This window comes from Apodemus sylvaticus, chromosome 2 (assembly GCF_947179515.1).
Source record: "Apodemus sylvaticus chromosome 2, mApoSyl1.1, whole genome shotgun sequence".
Taxonomy (NCBI): Eukaryota; Metazoa; Chordata; class Mammalia; order Rodentia; family Muridae; genus Apodemus; species Apodemus sylvaticus.
The window spans coordinates 159,020,194-159,039,465 of NC_067473.1; the positions used below are offsets into that span (position 1 = coordinate 159,020,194).

The 19,272-nt window shown below is 36.8% G+C and overlaps 1 protein-coding gene across 1 annotated transcript in view; it reads right to left on the minus strand.

Moving 5' to 3' along the window:
- The window catches only part of LOC127677648 (vomeronasal type-2 receptor 26-like), a 31,734-nt gene extending 12,675 nt beyond the window's left edge, over positions 1 to 19,059 (minus strand). Inside the window, exons 1-3 of the mRNA XM_052172682.1 lie at positions 18,848 to 19,059; positions 16,768 to 17,065; positions 3,061 to 3,870 (exon numbers count right to left, since the gene is read on the minus strand). Of these exons, the coding sequence (XP_052028642.1) occupies positions 3,061 to 3,870; positions 16,768 to 17,065; positions 18,848 to 19,059 (1,320 nt within the window). The remainder of the gene's footprint in view (positions 1 to 3,060; positions 3,871 to 16,767; positions 17,066 to 18,847) is intronic.
- Positions 19,060 to 19,272: the final 213 nt, after the last annotated feature.

Genomic DNA, 19,272 nt, shown 5'->3' on the forward strand with positions numbered 1-19,272 from the left:
TGCACTAGGAGGCCAATCCTCAACATAATATTTGGCAGCTCCTTCATCTGAATGAGCTTTCTCCTCTAATGTTAGTTCATCAGCAGTATCTCTATATCTTTCTAATTTAGGGTTGAGAGGAACCTTTTCTGAGAAAGTCCTCTCTGGCAGACTTCCATCTTGAGATTCCTCAAATTCTCTCTGTGTACTGTCTGATGCCTGTGAGTTCTCTTTATCAATAACATATTTTATAAGCATCTAGAGGCAGAGGGTAGTATTATCTGTCTTGGAGGCTCCTAACATTTTTCCCATTTTTCCCAGGTTCTCTTATCTAAAGTTCTTCTTTCTTGGAACCATGGGCAACAAGAATCTATCTGATCTAAAAAAAACCTTCAAACCAGTGTTTTTCAAACCCTTCTTCTTTTGCCTGAAGCAGCTCTTGAAGGCTGCAGACAAACACCTATAAAGTTCCTATCCCATTTTCCACTGTTAACCCCTAAGCTAGTACAGTGCTGGGTAAACACTGTCCCACTTAGTCTGTATCTTTCTGCACCTACAACAACAGCTTAAAAAGATGATATTTTAGATTAGTGCTAGTATTTAACTCCTGTAGTTGCTCACTGTTCATAACTATATTAGGAATGGTAACTCTGTTCCTGAAAAGACTTACATGCACATAGCTGCTGAATAGCAAACCTTGATGGAAGAAAAAGTAGTGACTATGATAAATCTGGATTATCAGAGGAAGGTGGATTAGTAAAATGGAGGTTAGGAAGTGGCCCAACCATTGACCTGTTTAAAGCATATTAAATTATAAAGACTGAGTGTGTGTCTTTCATTTGAGGACCCAGAGATTTAGGGAAGGTAGTGCGGAATGTGCTGCCAAAACATATTTAATTATTTAATTCTACACATCCTAGCACAGGAGAAACTTTCTAAACAGAACACAGATAGGACCTCATGACAGCAAAAAAAGCTTATGAGAGACAAATGACAACATCAGTAGGACAAAATGTCAGTCAACAGAATGGAAAAGGATTTTTTACAACTCTAAATCTGACAGAGATATAATTCACAAAATATATAAAGAACTGAAGACACAAGGCATCACCAAACCACAAATCTAATTTTTAAAATTAGTTATGGACTTAAACAGAGAATTCTCAATAGAGGAATCTCAAAGGTGTGAGAAACATATAAAAATAATATTCGTCGTCCTTATTCATTAGGGAAATGCAAATCAAAATTAGTTTGAGCTTCTATTGTACACATGTCAATATGGCTAAAATCAATGATAAAATGATGGCTTATGGTGGCAAGGAAATGGATCAAGGGGAACACAATTACATTGATTAAGGTAGTGCAAACTTGTATAGCCACTCTAGAAACAATAATGATAGGTCCTCAGAAAATTGGGAATCTATCTACCTCAAGACACATCTATACCACTGTTGAGCATATACTCAAAGGACACTACATCTTACCAAAAGGAAAGTTGATCAATTAGTTCATAGTATCATTGTTTAAAATATTAGAAAACTAGAAGCAAAGTAGATGTTTTTCAGTGGAAGAATGGATAAAGAAAATGTGGTCTATTTGCATAATGGAATACTACTCTGGAGAGGATAAATAACAAGGTGAGTTCTTGGGGTTGGGGTAGACTTGTCAAATGAATATCACTGGGAATGCAAAAGATTTGTTGGGTAGGCTAGAGGGTGTGTGGAGATGGGAAAAAGAAGGAAAAAAATTGGGAAGGGCAGGACACAGGAAGAGGGTATGGACAGAGAGACACAGAGAGAGATGGAATATTGGGGCATTGAGAGTCGATGTCAAAACTAGTGAAATGGAAGTTCCAGAAACCTATGAGGGTCACCTTAGTGATAACATAGTAATGGAGGATATGGAACCTGAAATGGCCATCTTCTGTAACCTGGAAAGCTCTCAGTGGTACATGTGGGACACCAACCCATTCACCAAACCTTAGACTCAGAATGTGTTCTGACTGCAAGATGTACTGGGGTAATGGTGGCTCAGAATGTGTGAGACTGACCAACCAATGACTGGTTTAACTTGAGGCTCAAGACATGAGGCAACCCATGAAAGACACTGCCTGGATTGCCAGGAATCTGAAGCTGGGTGGCTCAGAGACCTAAGAGAGAACCAAATGCCATAGAACACAATGACAGCAACAAGTCAAAGAACAGAATTCTAAGGATATCCTGCTATAGTCATAGAGCAGGAACTAGTCCAGTTCTCATCAAAGAGGCTTCATCATGCAACCAAGGAGAGACTGTACAGCCCAGACTGGCTTCAAACTCATGACCCTTCTGCCTCAGCCTCCTGTAGGCTGGAGAACAGGCATGGATTATATTGTCTATTCTCAGAGAAGCTATGTCTTCTTCTAGGTTCTGTTTATCAAAACAAAACAAACTTTTGGCATCAAAGGTTCCTAAAACCCTTAAAATATGGCACATTTGCACTTCTACAAGTCTCCTCTGTTGTGTATATCATTACTTCACAGAACATTCAAAGCAGTAATAAAAGATGTGAAAATTAAATAACATAAATATTATGTTTTGAATTTTCTTAAACTAGAAATACCATTTTCTCAACATCATGAACATATTGAGATATGTTAGCTCATTAAAGAAATCACAAAAGAGATGGTCAGCCATGGAATTTGTGTTGCATTTGCAGAAAAGGGTCCAGTATTTACTTCTGGTGTTGTAGTAGGCTGGTACCAATTATTATTAAGTATCACATTGACACGTGTTGTCCTTGCATTTGGTGACACTCATGACTTTCTGACACTTGTCTCTCTCATCCTTTGCTTTGCTGTTTTTGGTAGAAATGTTAGCTCAACTTTAAACCCTAGGACATGTATTTTTTTTCTATTTCTTTATGATACCTAATGTTTATGAATAAACATGAAAATGTTGAGAAGGAGAACGTAACATAAAGAAGCATGCAAGCATAAGGAATGCATTTCTAACATTAACTATGACAGATTAGGAACCAAAATGCAGATATTAAAAGCAAGCACCCAATATTCTAGGAAAACATAAACATAGCTATTTTTACCTTCCATGGGAGAGGAGCCTGGAGTCCACCTTTATCCAATGACTCTCCATTCACTCTGAGTGACAGCTCCTCATGGAGTGCATGGGCAATGGCATACACAGCTGCATGGACTTTGTAGCTCAAGGGTGAGGTACTCATATCCCAAACCTTCACAGATCGTGTGCTCAGGCTGCCATTTTGCTCACATTGACTTAGTTCCTTTACTCCATGCTCATAGAAATGTGGACATTCAAATAAAATCAACCACACACATTGGATAAAGATATCATGAGGGTATTTTCTAGGTTGAACACTTCTTTGAAAATCCTTGAATCCAAGAATTTCATCCTTGTGAACTGAAAATGATAATGCTCCACCGAAGGATGTATAAATTCGATTTTGTTGAAAGGGTAATGTGATGGTATACCAATCAGAAGTTGTGATCCAGACATTACCAAAAACAGCAAAGCAAAGGATGAGAGAGACAAGTGTCAGAAAGTCATGAGTGTCACCAAATGCAAGGACAACACGTGTCAATGTGATACTTAATAATAATTGGTACCAGCCTACTACAACACCAGAAGTAAATACTGGACCCTTTTCTGAAAATGCAACACAAATTCCATGGCTGACCATCTCTTTTGTGATTTCTTTAATGAAGAGTTCTCCCCTCATATCATCTGGAACCACCAGACCAACCCAGACCCAAGTGAAGTATAGCAGCAGTTGAATAATTCCCTGGTACAGAGCTGCAGTGTGCACAGGAAACTGGTAAGCAGACTTGAGCTGGACTCTGGTCCCAAGACTCACATCGAATGGAGCATAGCTGATCTGAACAGAAAGAAAGTTACTGTATAAGTCAAGACAATTAGATTTATTTTCAAATGATTTGGTTTACCTTTTTTGCTTATGCACTTAGGAGAAATTGAACAGTTAAATAACTTTACTAGGTAATACCAATTTGTTACTTATGTCACTTACTCTTTACAACATACAAAATATACAGTTTTCTTTGTCCGTTTATAGAACATATGAAAAAAAGGCAACAGAGTGTCTATCTCCTGATCTCCATTCAGGTAATACCAGTCAAATACCACCATTTGCAAATCTGCCACTTCAAAACTTTCATCTTCCTGATAATAGAAGTGGAGAAACATTAACACTAAAGGTCTTTTACTTGATGTCACAAATCCATAACAAACTAATAAAGAGGAATCTATGGAGCATTGTAAAATCCACTATTGATGTTCCTAAGTCTTTTGTCTCTTTTAATCCATAGTCAACTATCTTAAAATAAGCTTGCTTAGGTTAGAAGGCTGACTGTCGACCTCAGTGATTGTTATAAAGTCTCCTTTGACAGGACTGTCTGGTCACCCCATCATGTTGCTATCCTTCTTACCAGAAAATGTCAGCTGAGTTGTCTACAGTGCCATTCCTATGGACTTTAGGGCATCACCTTTGGGATAGGGGACAGGATAGAGCATTAATTACCTAATCTGCTATATGAAATGACTCACTTCTCTTAATCTAATACTGGCATAAAACATTCCTTTTCCTATGTATATGTTCTTTAATGAGTTCCAGGATTCGTATTTTAGTCTGGGACTATATTTCCAAGGATTGGCCAACACAATCTGTCTGACTTACTGAATCTTCTATCTCTCTCTACACTGGTGGTATCAGAATATACTGGTATTCATGGCTCAGACTGGAAGTTGGTCTCCTTTCCATACAAATTCCCTAAATAATAATCTCCTAAAATCAGATGCCCCCTAGGTCATGCCGTAAACTACATTTCATGCCCTGGTTCTATGCACTGACTTCTCCAAAGGCATCTGAGTTTAGATGTTTAGTAAACATTTCACTTATTGGAACCAAAATCATGATAATTGAATACAGACACTCAATATATATGTTAATTGATTGGGAGAAAGTGTTGGATGTGGAGAAGAAAAAGTAATGCAAAACAAGAAATCACAAAATGAAGAAAACATGAATACTTTGAGGAAGAATACAGTGGCATAAAGAAATACTCTATATTTAGTAAATGCACAAAAGTAAGAAATGTAAATAGGTGACACATGACAATAAAAATTTTATATTAATAAACTCATATAACAAGTTTCTGAGTTCCATGAAATAAATTAATTAATAAAACATAATTTGAATTATGTTTTCTGAATTAACAAATTATGTTAAATCAATATATATCTAAAAATCTGAATGAAATACTTTTCAACCATAAATTTAAAAAATATGTCAAAATGTGACAAATGAAATTCAAAAAAAAAAAAAAAGGCAAGGGTCTGTGCTAGAGACCTGTTGTCCTGCTCACAGGACAAGTCCAGGGTACTTTTAGAGTTGAATCCAGGTGTTGCTCTCAGGAAGATGCTGTTCTTCAGGGAGATGGACTGAAAAAACTGAAGAGCTATACTTTGTCACTCTCTATGACTCAAAGGGCTATGGCACACTGTCCTCTCAGGAGAGAACTGATCATCTAACACTGACCTACTGTGGGGGCTGAGAATGTGGAGTGACAGCACCTCACAGAGTCTGGAGGAAAGTGAACAGGCCTGGATGAGGTTGCCTCAGAGGAAGGGGTCAAAACAGAAGGTCACAATGGCAAGACACTGAATAGTTATGTAAGAAGAGGTTTGGCTCAGGTAGTTTATGGAGGGAAGATTTAATTCACTGTTTTGGTGTCTAGGAGCTAACCTCAACATCAAATTATGACTGTAGAGTCCAATAGACCAAAGTCAGTGCTGAGGAGACTGAAAAACAATGTATAATGCTATACATGCATGAAGATGTTATGACAAATCCATTGTATTGTAGTATATATATCATGAGGCTGAAAGGTCATTAGTGGGTTTGAAGTGCTTGCTTTACAAGCAGAAGTGCCTACAGTAGAATCTTCAGCATCCCCATAACAAGTCAGACATGGCTCTGAGTGCGCGTATGCTAACATGACAGGGTGGAGACAGGTAAATCCCTAGAGCTTTCTGACTAGTCAGCTCAAAATCTCAACCTTCTGATTCAGTATCCTGATTCCAAACAACAGTGGAGAAAGTGATGAAGGAAGAAATTCAGGTGTACTGACATGCCTACCTACATAGTCCTGACATACATCATATGTGCCACACATACCACACAAACACATATACACACACATGTACATGGTCAAATACAATCACACACCTATGCACACATACACATTCACACAGGCAAACACACTGAAAGAGAGAGACAGAGACTGAGACTGAGATAGAGACATAAAGGGGGAGAGGGAGACTCAGAGAGAGACAAAACAAATAACTATGGCATCTCCATGAGGCCATAATTCCTCAGTATTAGGAATCAAAGAGAGTAAGAAAAAAGGCATGAGTTACTCTGTTCCATAGAGTAACCAATATTCACAAAAAACATAAACAAGGCTCACATAAGCAGGTACATGCAATAAGATAATCAATTCTGAATCTAAATAGAACCTAGCAAACAAGCCTTAGGTGGAGAAATTTTAAAATATGGAGAAAAACTAAAGGAAAAAGAGATACCTAAATAAACCTGATAATTACTATTCAAGAAGTCAAATGAAAACCCACTATAGAACAACCTTTGTAAATTTTCTTCAACTTAAAAATGTGCTCTGAAAATGTGAAAGTTAAACAAGAAAGAAAGATGTAAGACTCAGGATACAGAAGACCCTGCTATACCACTCCTGGGCATATACCCAGAAAATTCCCCAGCATGTAATAAGGATACATGCTCCACTATGTTCATAGCAGCTCTATTTATAATAGCCATAACCTGGAAAGGACCTAGATAGCCCTCAACGGAAGAATGGATGAAAAAATATGTGGTATATATACATAATACAGTACTATTCAGCCATTAGAAACAATGAATTCATGAAATTCTTAGACAAATGGATGGAGCTGGAGAACATCACACTAAGTGAGGTAACCCAGACTCAAAAGAATAATCACGGTATGCATTCACTAATAAGTGGATATTAGCTTAGAAAATTGTAATACCCAAAACATAATCCACACATCCAATGATGTCAAAGAAGAACAGAGGAATGGCCCCTGGTTCTGGAAAGACTCAGTGTAGCAATATAAGACAAAGCCAGAACAGGGAAGTGGGAAGGGGTAGATGGGAGAACGGGGGAGAGGAGAGGGCTTATGGGACTTTCGAGGAGTGGGGGGCCAGAAAAGGGGAATTCATTTGAAATGTAAATAAAAAATATATCGAATAAAAAAAAAAGAACAGTCATACAGCACTTAGGCTGGAGAAACAAGAAATTGAAAGAAGGGATTTTCTGTCACAGGTAAAGTTGAAATGATTTGCATATACTAGGGAATCGTTTGCATACACGAGAGATGGTGTACTTATTCTACACAGAAAAACGCAAACAAAAATTCCAAAGTGATAAAAGAAAAAAAACATAAATAGAATATCGTCTGCAATACAGTACTGCCAGCTACAGAGTTCAAGCTTAAAAAGTGTGTGAGGAGATTACTAAAAGAAACGATAAAAATGTCTCAGGACACCGTGACTATATTGAATTTTTGTTAGGCTATGTATGTAAGTTTCAGCCACAGGCAGCCAGCTAGCCAGAGGTGAAAGAGAAAAATTTGAATTTCAACTAATAAAAAGGAGGACATCATGAATTTTATAGGAAGATGGAAAGAACTAGAAAATATCACTCTGGTTGAGGTAACCCAGACCCAAAAGGACAGACTCAAAATGTTTATACTCAGTGATAAGTAGATATTAGCCAAAAAGTACAGAGTTGCTTTGAATTAGAATTAGCCAAAGAGATAGGGCCCCAAGTAGAGGCATGGCATCACTGAACTATCCTCAAATTTTTTGACTAAGAAATGTTCTTGCCTAAAACTAAAGCAGGGACAAAAATGCAGCAGAGAGAGAAGGAGAGTACATTGAGTGATTGGACAACTTGAGATCCATCCCATGGTTGGCAACTAAACCATAACACTATTGGTGATGTTTTGTTGTACTTCAGATGGGAATGTAGCATGACTGTGCACTGAGAGCCTTGATCAGTAGCTAACGGAGACAGGCTCAGATACTTACAGCCACCCATTGGACTAAAGTTGTGGAACCCTATTGAGAAGATAGGGATAAGACTGAAAGAGATGAAGGGGAGGGCAACCCCATAGGAAGACTAACAATATAAATTAGCCCAGATCCCTGGGAACTCCCAGAGACTAGGCAGCCCACCCAAGAACATACATGGGTTGGTCTGTGGACCCACATCCAATATGTAGCAGAGAACTGCCTACTCTGGCCTCCGTGGGAGAGAATGTGCTTAATCCTGTAGAGACTGGATACTGTATGGAAGGGAGATGAAAGGGCACATGTTGTGGGTGGTAGGGATGGATAAGCACAATCTCAGAGGCCAAGGGTAGGGGGAATGGGGTTAAAAACTCTGGGAGGGAGACCAGGAAAAGGGCAACATTTGGAATGTAAATAATTCTGTGGCCAAAATGAGCCTAGTACAGTTATATACACATTTCTTATAAATAATTGTATCATTATAAATGTCATAATAAGCATAGGTCAAAAATTACATATTTAAAAGAAGAAATAAAATTCATGAAGACACAGTTATATTACTACTAGTCATATACCTGAAAAAGATGCCCCAGCAAATAACAAGTGCATGCTCCATTATGTTCATGACAACCATATTTATAATAGCCATAAGCAGGAAAGTACCCTAATGTCTTTCAATGAAAGAATGGATACAGAAACTATGGGACAGTTACAAAATGGAATAGTGCTCAGCTCATAATAATGAAGATTTCACAAAATTTTGCAGGCAAATGAGTTGAAATAGAAAATATCATCCTATATAAGGTAACCCAGACCCAAAATGACATACATGGTAGACACTAACTGATAAGTGGATATTAGCCCCAAACCTTAGTATGTTCCATCATAGGGAACAATCAGGTGACAGAAACCACCAGAAAGTACCAAATGCCAGAGATGTGAAAGGCTCCTAAGAACCAATTGGGATGACATTAGCTACAATACCCAAGAGCAGGATGATTGATCCTGAGGAGAACAACTCCAGAAGATACGTATGGATAACAGTTGAGGGATGGGACCTGGGACCACTCATGAATCTCAAAATATTTAACACAGAATACTTAAAGTCTAAAGGAAGCTTTGGCCAAAAAAAAAACCCAAACAAACAAAAACAAACAAACAAACAAACAAACAAAAAAACAAAAAAAAACAAAAATGGAGGAGAGACTGAAGCGAAGGCCATCCAGAGATTGCCTGACCTTGGAATCCATGACATCTGCAGACAGCAAAGCCTGACACTATTGCTGATGCCAAACGCTTGCAGAGAGGATTTAGTACAGCTGTCCTCTGAGAGGTTCTGCCAGCACGTGGAGAAAGACAGAAGTTGAAACTCTGCCAACCATTGGATTGAACCTGGGGACCCCAGTGGAAGAGTTAGTGGAAGGACTAAAGGAGCTGAAAGGGATGGCAACACAATATAAAGAACAATATCAAGTAACTGGATACCTCTAAGATCCCATGGACTAAACTACCAACAACCACATGGTATTCATGGTTGGTTCCATGGATCATTTTACATATGTATCAGAGTGCCTTATCTGGTACCAAAGGAAGGGGAGGCACTTGTTTCTATGGAGGTTTGTTGTCCCAGTAAAGGAAGACGCTACAGGAATGAGGCCAGAGTGGGTGGGTGGTTGCAAAATAACCCACTTAGAGTCAAGAAGGGAGATGGGATGGAGGGTTTAGGGAGGTGAGACTGGAAAGGGAGAAAAAATTGAAATGTAAATAAATAAAATGACAAATATTTAAAAAAACAACTCATAAAAACTTATAAAAATAAAAATGAAGTCAAGCATGAAGGAGTATGATTTTAATCCTAGCCCTGGGAAAGCAAAGGCATGAGGAGATCTCTAATGCTATCTTAGGCTACAAAGGAAGTTCAAGACTGGGCAAACTTGCATAGTGAGAATGTCTCAAAAATAAACAACTAGGTAAAAATTAATAATAAAAATGAAACAACATAAGTCAGTATGGAGGAAATGCAAAAATCACTTAAAGAAATACAGGAAAACTTGTATTTTTCAATAGGTCAATAGGCAGAGGTCATGAAAGAGGAAACAAAATTCTCTTAAAAAATTATAGGAAAACAGAAAACAAGCAAGTGAAGGAATTGAGCAAAACCATTCAGGATCTAAAACCAGATGTAGAAACAACTAAGAAATCTCAAAGGGAGACAACATTGGACATAAAAAACCTTGGGAAGAAATCAGGGGCCATAGACACAAATATCAAAAAAGGAATGCAAGAGATAGAAGAAAGAATCTCAGATGTCAAAATTTCCATAGAAAGAATAGACTCAACAGTCAAAGATAATGCAAAATGTAAAAAGCTTGTAACCCAAAACATCGAGGAAATCCAGGACACAATGAGAAGGTCAAACCAAAGGATTATAGGCTTAGATGAGAGTGAAAATGTACAACTTAAAGGACCAGCAAATATTTTCAACAAAATTATGGAAGAAATCATCCATAATCTAAAGAGAGAGAGATACCCATGAATATACAAGAAGCCTACAGAACTCCAAACAGACTGGACCAGAACAGAAATATCTCCCATCACATAATTATCAAAACCCCAAATGTACTAAACAAAGAAAGAATATTAGAAGATGTAAGAGAAAAAGGCCAAGTAACATATAAAGGAACAACTATCAGAATCACACCAGACTTCTCACCAGAGACTATGAAAGCTAGAAGATCCTGGGCAGATCTCATGCAGACTCTAAGAGAACACAAATGCCAGCCAAAACTACTATACCCAGCAAAACTCTCAATCACCTTAGATGGAGAAACTAAGATATTCCATGACAAAAACACATTTACACAGTATCTTTCCACAAACCCAGCCCAACAGAGGATAATAGGGGGAAAACACTAATACAGGGAGGGAAACTTCACCCTGAAAAAAGCAAGATAGTAAACTTTCATCAAACCGAAAAGAAGATAACTATCAAATATAAAAAATAACATCAAAAATGACAGGAAGTAACAATCACTATTCCTTAATAGCTCTTAATATCAATAAACTCAATTTCCCAATTAAAAAAACATGGACTAAAAGACTGGACACTTAAACAGGACGCTACATTTTGCTGCATACAGAAAACACACCTCAGTGTCAAAGACAAACACTACCTTAAAGTAAAAGGCTGGAAGACAGTTTTATAAGCAAATAATCTCAGGAAACAAGCCAGAGTAGCTACTCTAATATCAGATAAAATTGACATTCAACCCAAAGTCATCAAAAGAGACAGTGAAGGAAATTCTTGCTGGTCAAAGGAAAAATACACCAAGAAGAACTCTCAATCCTGAACATCTATGCTCCAAAAGCAAGGTCAACCTCATTCATAAAAATAACTTTACTAAAGCACAAAGCACACATTTCACCTAACACAATAATTGTGGGTGACTTCAACACTGCACTCTCCTCAATGGACCAATCAAGAAAACAGAAACTAAACAGGGATACAGTGAAACAAATTGAAGCTTTGGACCAATTGGATTTAACAGATATATATATATATATATATATATATATATATATATATATATATATATATATATATAGATAGATAGATAGATAGATAGATAGATAGATATAGATATATAGATAGATAGATAGATATAGATATAGATATAGATATAGATATAGATATAGATATAGATATAGATAGATATATATAGATATATATAGATATATATATATAGATATAGATATATAGATATATAGATAGATATAGATATATATATATAGATATATAGATATATATATAAAACATTTCATCCCAAAGCAAAAGAATAGACCTTTTTCTCAGCACCTCATGCTACCTTCTCCAAAATCAACCGGATAATTGCTCACAAGACAGAACTCAACAAATATAAGAAGATCGAACTAATCCCATGCCTCCTATCAGATCACTATGGAGTAAGAGTGGTTTTCAATAGCAACAAAAACAAAAGAAAGCCCACATACACATAGAAACTGAACAATACTCTACTCAATGACACCTTGGCCAAAGAAGAAATAAAGAGAGGAATCAGAGACTTTTTAGAATTTAATGAAAATGAAGGCACAACATACCCAAATCTTTGGGACACAATGAAAGCAGTGCTAAGAGGAAATCTCATAGCTCTGAGTGCCTACAAAAAGAAAATGGAGAGAGCATACACTCGCAGCTTAACAATACACCTGAAAGCCGTGGAACAAAAAGAAAGCAATACACCCAGGAGGAGTAGAAGACAGGAAATCATTAAACTCAGGGCTGAAATCAATCAAGTGGAAACAAAGAGAACCATACAAAGAATCAACTTATCCAGGAGCTGGTTCTTTGAGAAAATCAACCAGATAGATAAAACCTTAGACAGACTGATGAAAGGGCACAGAGAATGTATCCAAATTATCAAAATTAGAAATGAAAGGGGCATATAACAACAAAAACTGAGGAAAACCAAAGAATCATCAGATCCTACTACAAAAACCAGTACTCAACACAACTGGAGAATCTGGAGGAAATGGAAAATTTCCTTGACAGATACCAAATACCAAAATTAAATCAGGACCAAATACATCATCAAACAGTCCCATAACCCTTAAAGAAATAGAAGGGGTCATAGAAAGTCTTCCAACAAAAAAAAGAACAGGACAAGATGGTTTCAGTGCAGAATTCTATCAGACCTTCAAAGAATACCTAACACCAATACTCTTCAAACTATTCCACAAAATAGAAACAGAAGTAACACTGCCCAACTCCTTCTATGAAGCCACCATTGCGATGATACCAAAACCACACAAATATTCAACAAAGAAAGAGAACTTCAGATCAATTTCCCTTATGAACATCGATGCAAAAATACTCAATAAAATTCTTGCCAACCGAATCAAAGAGCACATAAAAACAATCATCCACCATGATCAAGTGGGCTTTATCCCAGGGATACAGGGTTGGTTCGATATATGGAAATCCATCAATGCAATCCACTACATAAACAAACTCAAAGAAAAAAGCCACATGGTCATTTCATTGGATACTGAAAAAGCATTTGACAAAATTCAGCATCCTTTCATGTTTAAAGTCTTGGAAATAACAGGAATTCAAGGCCCATACCTAAACATAGTAAAAGCAATATACGGCAAACCAGTAGTCAGCATCAAACTAAATGGAGAGAAACTTGAAGCAATCCCACTAAAATAAGGGACTAGACAAGGCTGCCCCCTTTCTCCTTATCTTTTCACTGTTGTACTTGAGGTACTAGCTCAGGCAATTAGACAACATAAGGAGGTCAAAGGGATACAAATTGGAAATAAAGAAGTCAAACTTTCATTATTTGCAGATGATATGATAGTCTACCTAAGTGACACAAAAAACTCCACTAGAGAACTCCTACAGGTGATAAACAACTTCAGCAAAGTGGCAGGTTATAAAATCAACTCAAGCAAATCAGTAGCCTTCCTATACTCAAAGGATAAGCAGGCTGAGAAAGAAATTAAGAAAATGACCCCTTCACAATAGCCAAAAGCAGTATAATGCAACTTGGGGTGACTCTTACCAAAAATGTGAAGGATCTTTATGACAAAAACTTCAAGACTCTGTAGAAGGAAATGGAAGAAGTCCTCAGAAAATGGAAAAATCTGCCATGCTCGTGGAGCAGCAGGATTAATATAGTTAAAATGGCCATTTTGCCAAAAGTGATCTACAGATTCAGCACAATCCCCATCAAAATCCCAACTCAGATCTTCACAGAGTTAGAAAAAGCAATTCTCAAATTCATCTGGAATAACAAAAAACCCAGGATAGCTAAAACTATTCTCAACAACAAAAGAAATTCTGAGGGAATCAGTATCCCTGATTTCAAGCAATACTACAGGGCAATAGTGTTAAAATCTGCATGGTATTGGTACAGTGACAGACAAGTGGACCAATGGAATAGAATTGAAGATCCAGAAATGAACCCACACACCTATGGTCACTTGATCTTCGACAAAGGAGCCAAAAACATCCAGTGGAAAAAAGATAGCCTTTTCAACAAATGGTGCTGGTTCAATTGGAGGTCAGCATGCAGAAGAATGCAAATTGATGCATTCTTATCTCCATGTACTAAACTTCGCTCCAAGTGGATCGAGGACCCCCATGTAAAACCAGACACACTGAAACTAATAGAAAAGAAACTGGGGAAGACTCTTGAGGACATGGGCACAGGGTAAAAGTTCCTGAACAGATCACCAATAGCTTATGCTCTAAGATCAATAATTGACAAATTGGACCTCATAAAATTACAAAGTTTCTGTAAGGCAAAGGACACTGTTAAAAGGACAAAATGACAACCATCAAATTGGGAAAGGATATTCACCAACCCTACATCTGATAGAGGGCTAATATCCAATATATATAAAGAACTCAAGAAGTTAGACCCCAGAGAACCAAATAACCCTATTAAAAATGGGGTACATACCTAAACAATGAATTTTCACCTGAAGAAATTCAGATGGCCAAGAGGCACCTTAAGAAGTGCTCAACTTCATTAGTCCTTAGGTAAATGCAAATCAAAACAACCCTGAGATTTCACTTACACCAGTCAGAATGGCTGAAGTCAAATCTCAGGAGACAGCAGGTGTTGGCAAGGATGAGGAGAAAGAGGAACACTCCTCCACTGCTGGTGGGGCTATAAGATGGTACAACCACTTTGGAAATCAGTCTGGCAGTTCCTCAGAAAATTTGACATGACACTTCTGGAGCACCCTGGTATACCTCTCCTGGGCATATACCAAGAGGATTCCCCAGCATGCAATAAAGACACATGCTCCACTATGTTCATAGCAGCCTTATTTATAATAGCCAGAAGCTGGAAAGAGCCCAGATGTCCCTCAAAGGAGGAATGGATACAGAAAATGTTGGATATTTACACAATGGAATACTACTCAGCAATTAAACACAATGAATTCATGAAATTTGTAGGCAAATGTTTGGAACTGGAAAATATCAACCTAAGTGAGGTAACCCAATCACCAAAGAATACACATGGAATGCAATCACAGATAAGTGGATATTAATTAGCCCAGAAGTTCTGAATACCCAAGACACAATTAGCATATCAAATGACACCTATGAAGAAGTAAGGAGAGGGCCCTGATCCTGAAAAGGCTTGATCCAGCACTGTAGGGGAGTACCAGGACAGAGAAAAAGGAGGGAGGTGATTGTAGAATGAATGGAGAGAAGAGGGCTTATGGGACATATGGGGAGAGGGGAACCGGGAAAGGGAAAAGCATTTGGAATGTAAACAAAGAATTTAGAAAAAAAAAAAAAAAGGATTTCCATATGACCCAGCTAAGCCCGTTCTGAGCATATACCTAAAGTACACTATATCCTACCAGAAACTTATACACCCATGTTAATTATTTTATACCCAGTGACAACTAATGGAATAAGCCTATCTACAGATGAAGGGGTAATGAAAGCATGGTACAAATATACAATAGACTTTTATTTAGAAGTTAAGAAAAATGATAAGTGATTTACTTAAAAATAGATACAATTGGAAAAGATTATATTTAGTGAGATAATTTAGGCCCAGAAAGAGAAATAATGCATTATTGAATGTTCTTTTGATATGTGTATCCTTTCTTTTAATGTGTCTGTCTGTCTTTCTACCTATGTATTCATTTGTAATGTATAGAGTCTAGGTAACTAGAAAGGTGATGGTGAGGTAGAACACTGGAGGTAGAAGTGTATGAAGAGGGACAGGGATCAGGGAGAAGCGGCGAGAGTGTGTGGGCCAACCAAAGTAAGTATGTATAATAAAATGGGACAAGGAAACCTATTATTTTTTAACTAAAAAAAAAATAAAAACAATTGCAAAAAATAAAAAATAAAAATGAAACAGCATGGCAGCCTAATTAATTTTACTAAGATTTAAGTTACTTCACTGAGGATACTAGGAAACATTAAGCACTGGATCAGTGTTGTTTGCAAACTAATGTATTTCTAAGTAAACCTTTCCAAATATATGACAAATTAAGATGCAATTGACTTATAAATGCTACCTCTCTAGCATTGTTTATAAGAAATCAGTACTGATCAACAGAAAGATATTTAAACAAAGACAAAAGTAAAAACTTTCCTATCAACAGGAGAAAATTACAGTCTAAATGTCCAGCCAGATTAAGTCTGACGCATGCTTCTTCGTATAAATGAAACTTATGTGGCAATATGAGCTGATACCACAGTAAAATAATCACGAATATGTTCATAGTAGTTACTGTGTACATACATGCATGCAATTATTATATCCTCATGCTTTGTGATGCTCTAAAACTGGATACAGAAGAAAGACAGTATTGGAAATGGTAACTAACAAAAGAAATTTTCTTGGAGTGGTAAGAATACAGGCTGTCATTACTTTTACTTATATTTTTTTCAGTGTTAAAGATTTTGAAATTAAATTTATTTTACAAACGATTTTATATTAAGAATAAATTATTCTTCAGAGTTACAATGAAAACAAAATAGAAAATTATTAAGCAGTCCCATACCCCATCAATAAACAATAACTGGATTAATTAGCATTTATTACTATCTTACTTTCTTTAACCTAAGAATCAGGATGAATTGTGTACCTGTGGAACATTGTAGAGACTTAGAACTCTGGAGATCTGAGTTGATATTCCTGTTGAAATGCCTCCTATCACTGCAACCAGCTTATCAGTCTTCTCAGGCCTGCAGCTGTAGTTAGGAATTGGGGGGCTCTCTCCTGAGAGCAAAGCCATAGAACTTTCCATGGCCTTTCTTTCAGAAAAGTCAACATTGAAGAGATAGAATCCCAGGGACATATTGAATAGAATATTTGGGTTCTTGTTTATTTTTTCTATAGCAAAAATGAATGCTAGCATGTGCTGGTAATTTTTGGTGAGATTCCTGGGAGGAAAAATTGGAAAGATCATTTTTTGTGTTTTTATATTAATTAAATATATTAATTAATTATTTTAATTAATTTCTGTTCTTTTTAATGTACATAATATAATTATTTATATTAATTTATATATATATTATTCTAATAAATAAAAATAATTACATTCTTTACCTCCCTCTCTTTTCTCTAAGAAGCTCCTTGCATTCTACCTCTCAAATTCTGCATTTTTATTTATAGCAACGTAATTCATATAAAAATTGTACATGACATTCCAGGAAACAGGTAGTATGTTCAATATTAAAAATATGGAGAAAATTGTGCTATAAAAGAAGATTCGTAGTACAACTTGTTATTAAATCTGTTATTTTTGTTTTTGAATTTTTTTGAGACAGCATCTCGCTTTTTCAACCAAGGTTTAATTTAAACTCCTTCTGTAGTCTAGCTTAAACTCAGGCTCAGAAAGATCCACCTGCCTCTGCTTTTCAAGTTTTGGGATTAAACTTTTGCACCACCACAAACTATCAAATGTACATTTTTCAATATTTACTCTACAATTTGTGTTTGAGAAATAAAATGGAAGAGGAAAGCATGTGGGATAGCAAACATTAAAACTTAGTTTTCATGCTGTCTTCAAACCAGAAGATCCTGCTATACCACTCCTGGGCATATACCCAGAGGATTCCCCACCATGTAATAAGGATACATGCTCTACTATGTTCATAGCAGCCCTATTTATAATTGCCAGATGCTGGAAAGAACCCAGGTATCCCTCAACAGAAGAGTGGATGCAAAAAATGTGGTATATCTACACAATGGAGTACTATTCAGCCATTAGAAACAATGAATTCATGAAATTCTTAGGCAAATGGATGGAGCTAGAGAACATCATACTAAGTGAGGTAACCCAGACTCAAAAGGTGAATCATGGTATGCACTCACTAATAAGTGGTTATTAACCTAGAAAACTGGAATACCGAAAACATAATCCACACATCAAATGAGATACAAGAAGAAAGGAGGAGTGGTCCCTGGTTCTGGAAAGACTCAGTGAAGCAGTATTCGGCAAAACCAGAACGGGGAACTGGGAAGGGGTGGGAGGGAGGACAGGGGAAGAGAAGGGGGCTTACGGGACTTTCGGGGAGTGGGGGGGGCTAGAAAAGGGGAAATCATTTGAAATGTAAATAAATTATATCGAATAAAAAAATTAAAAAAAAATAAATGCAGCAAAATTCACAAAAGTAAAAAAAAAAAAAAAAGAATAGGATAAACCTCAGGAAAATACAAAGTGCTTGATCACCAATAGCAACTGAAAACAAAATAGTGTCAAGTAAATTTAAACAGGAAAACTAAAATGTTCTCAATACAATGCACTAAATAAATAAAAATAAAAATTGTTTTTGACAGCAAAATGCTTTCAAAATTTCTTACATTTTTAAGAGAATTCAGCATGTGTAGGCGAGAGGCCCACAGAGTCATGCCTGAGTAGCTATTGGCATTTGATGGCTACCATGGAAGGGAGAGTCAGTTTCCATAGCAGGTTTGCCTAGCAGCTTGTCTAGACTCTAGATAATGCCCTATACTCCTGTAGTACTGGCATACCTAAATGAACATTAAAATTTGAGAGAGACTGAGAGAAAGACAGACAGACAGAGAGACAGACAGACAGACAGAGAACCTATGACAGTGAAGGAAGGAGACATTGGAAAGAAAGCAATAGAATAGGGTGAGATCAAAATGTTGTTTACATATATGAAATCCTGAAATTTAAAGAGTAGTCAAACACTTACACAATAACAGCTTCCGGTATAGTCATTGTATCATTAAATCCAAATTTAAATCTACTGTATCTAGCAGTCACTCTGAGGGAAAAGAGTCCTCCAATAACAAAATGACCATTTTGATAGTAGCCAGGAGAAACAGGTATACTGAAGGAAAAACAAGAAATTTGTTCCTGGAAAGCAATGAGAAAAATCAGGAGAGAGAAAATGAGTAATTTCATATTAACATAGATAAATAATTGATAAAACCCAGATATCTATTCAGTTGATAATCTTTGACTATTCATCCCTGGGAGCACATCAACAAACTGGTAAAGATGTCTGGCTGATCCATGTGGATCAAGGTTATAAAGCATTGTTTTGTCCTGATACATGCCCACCAGTATCCAAACACTCCCTCAGTTCCCTGGAGTCCAATCTGCTTTATACCTTCT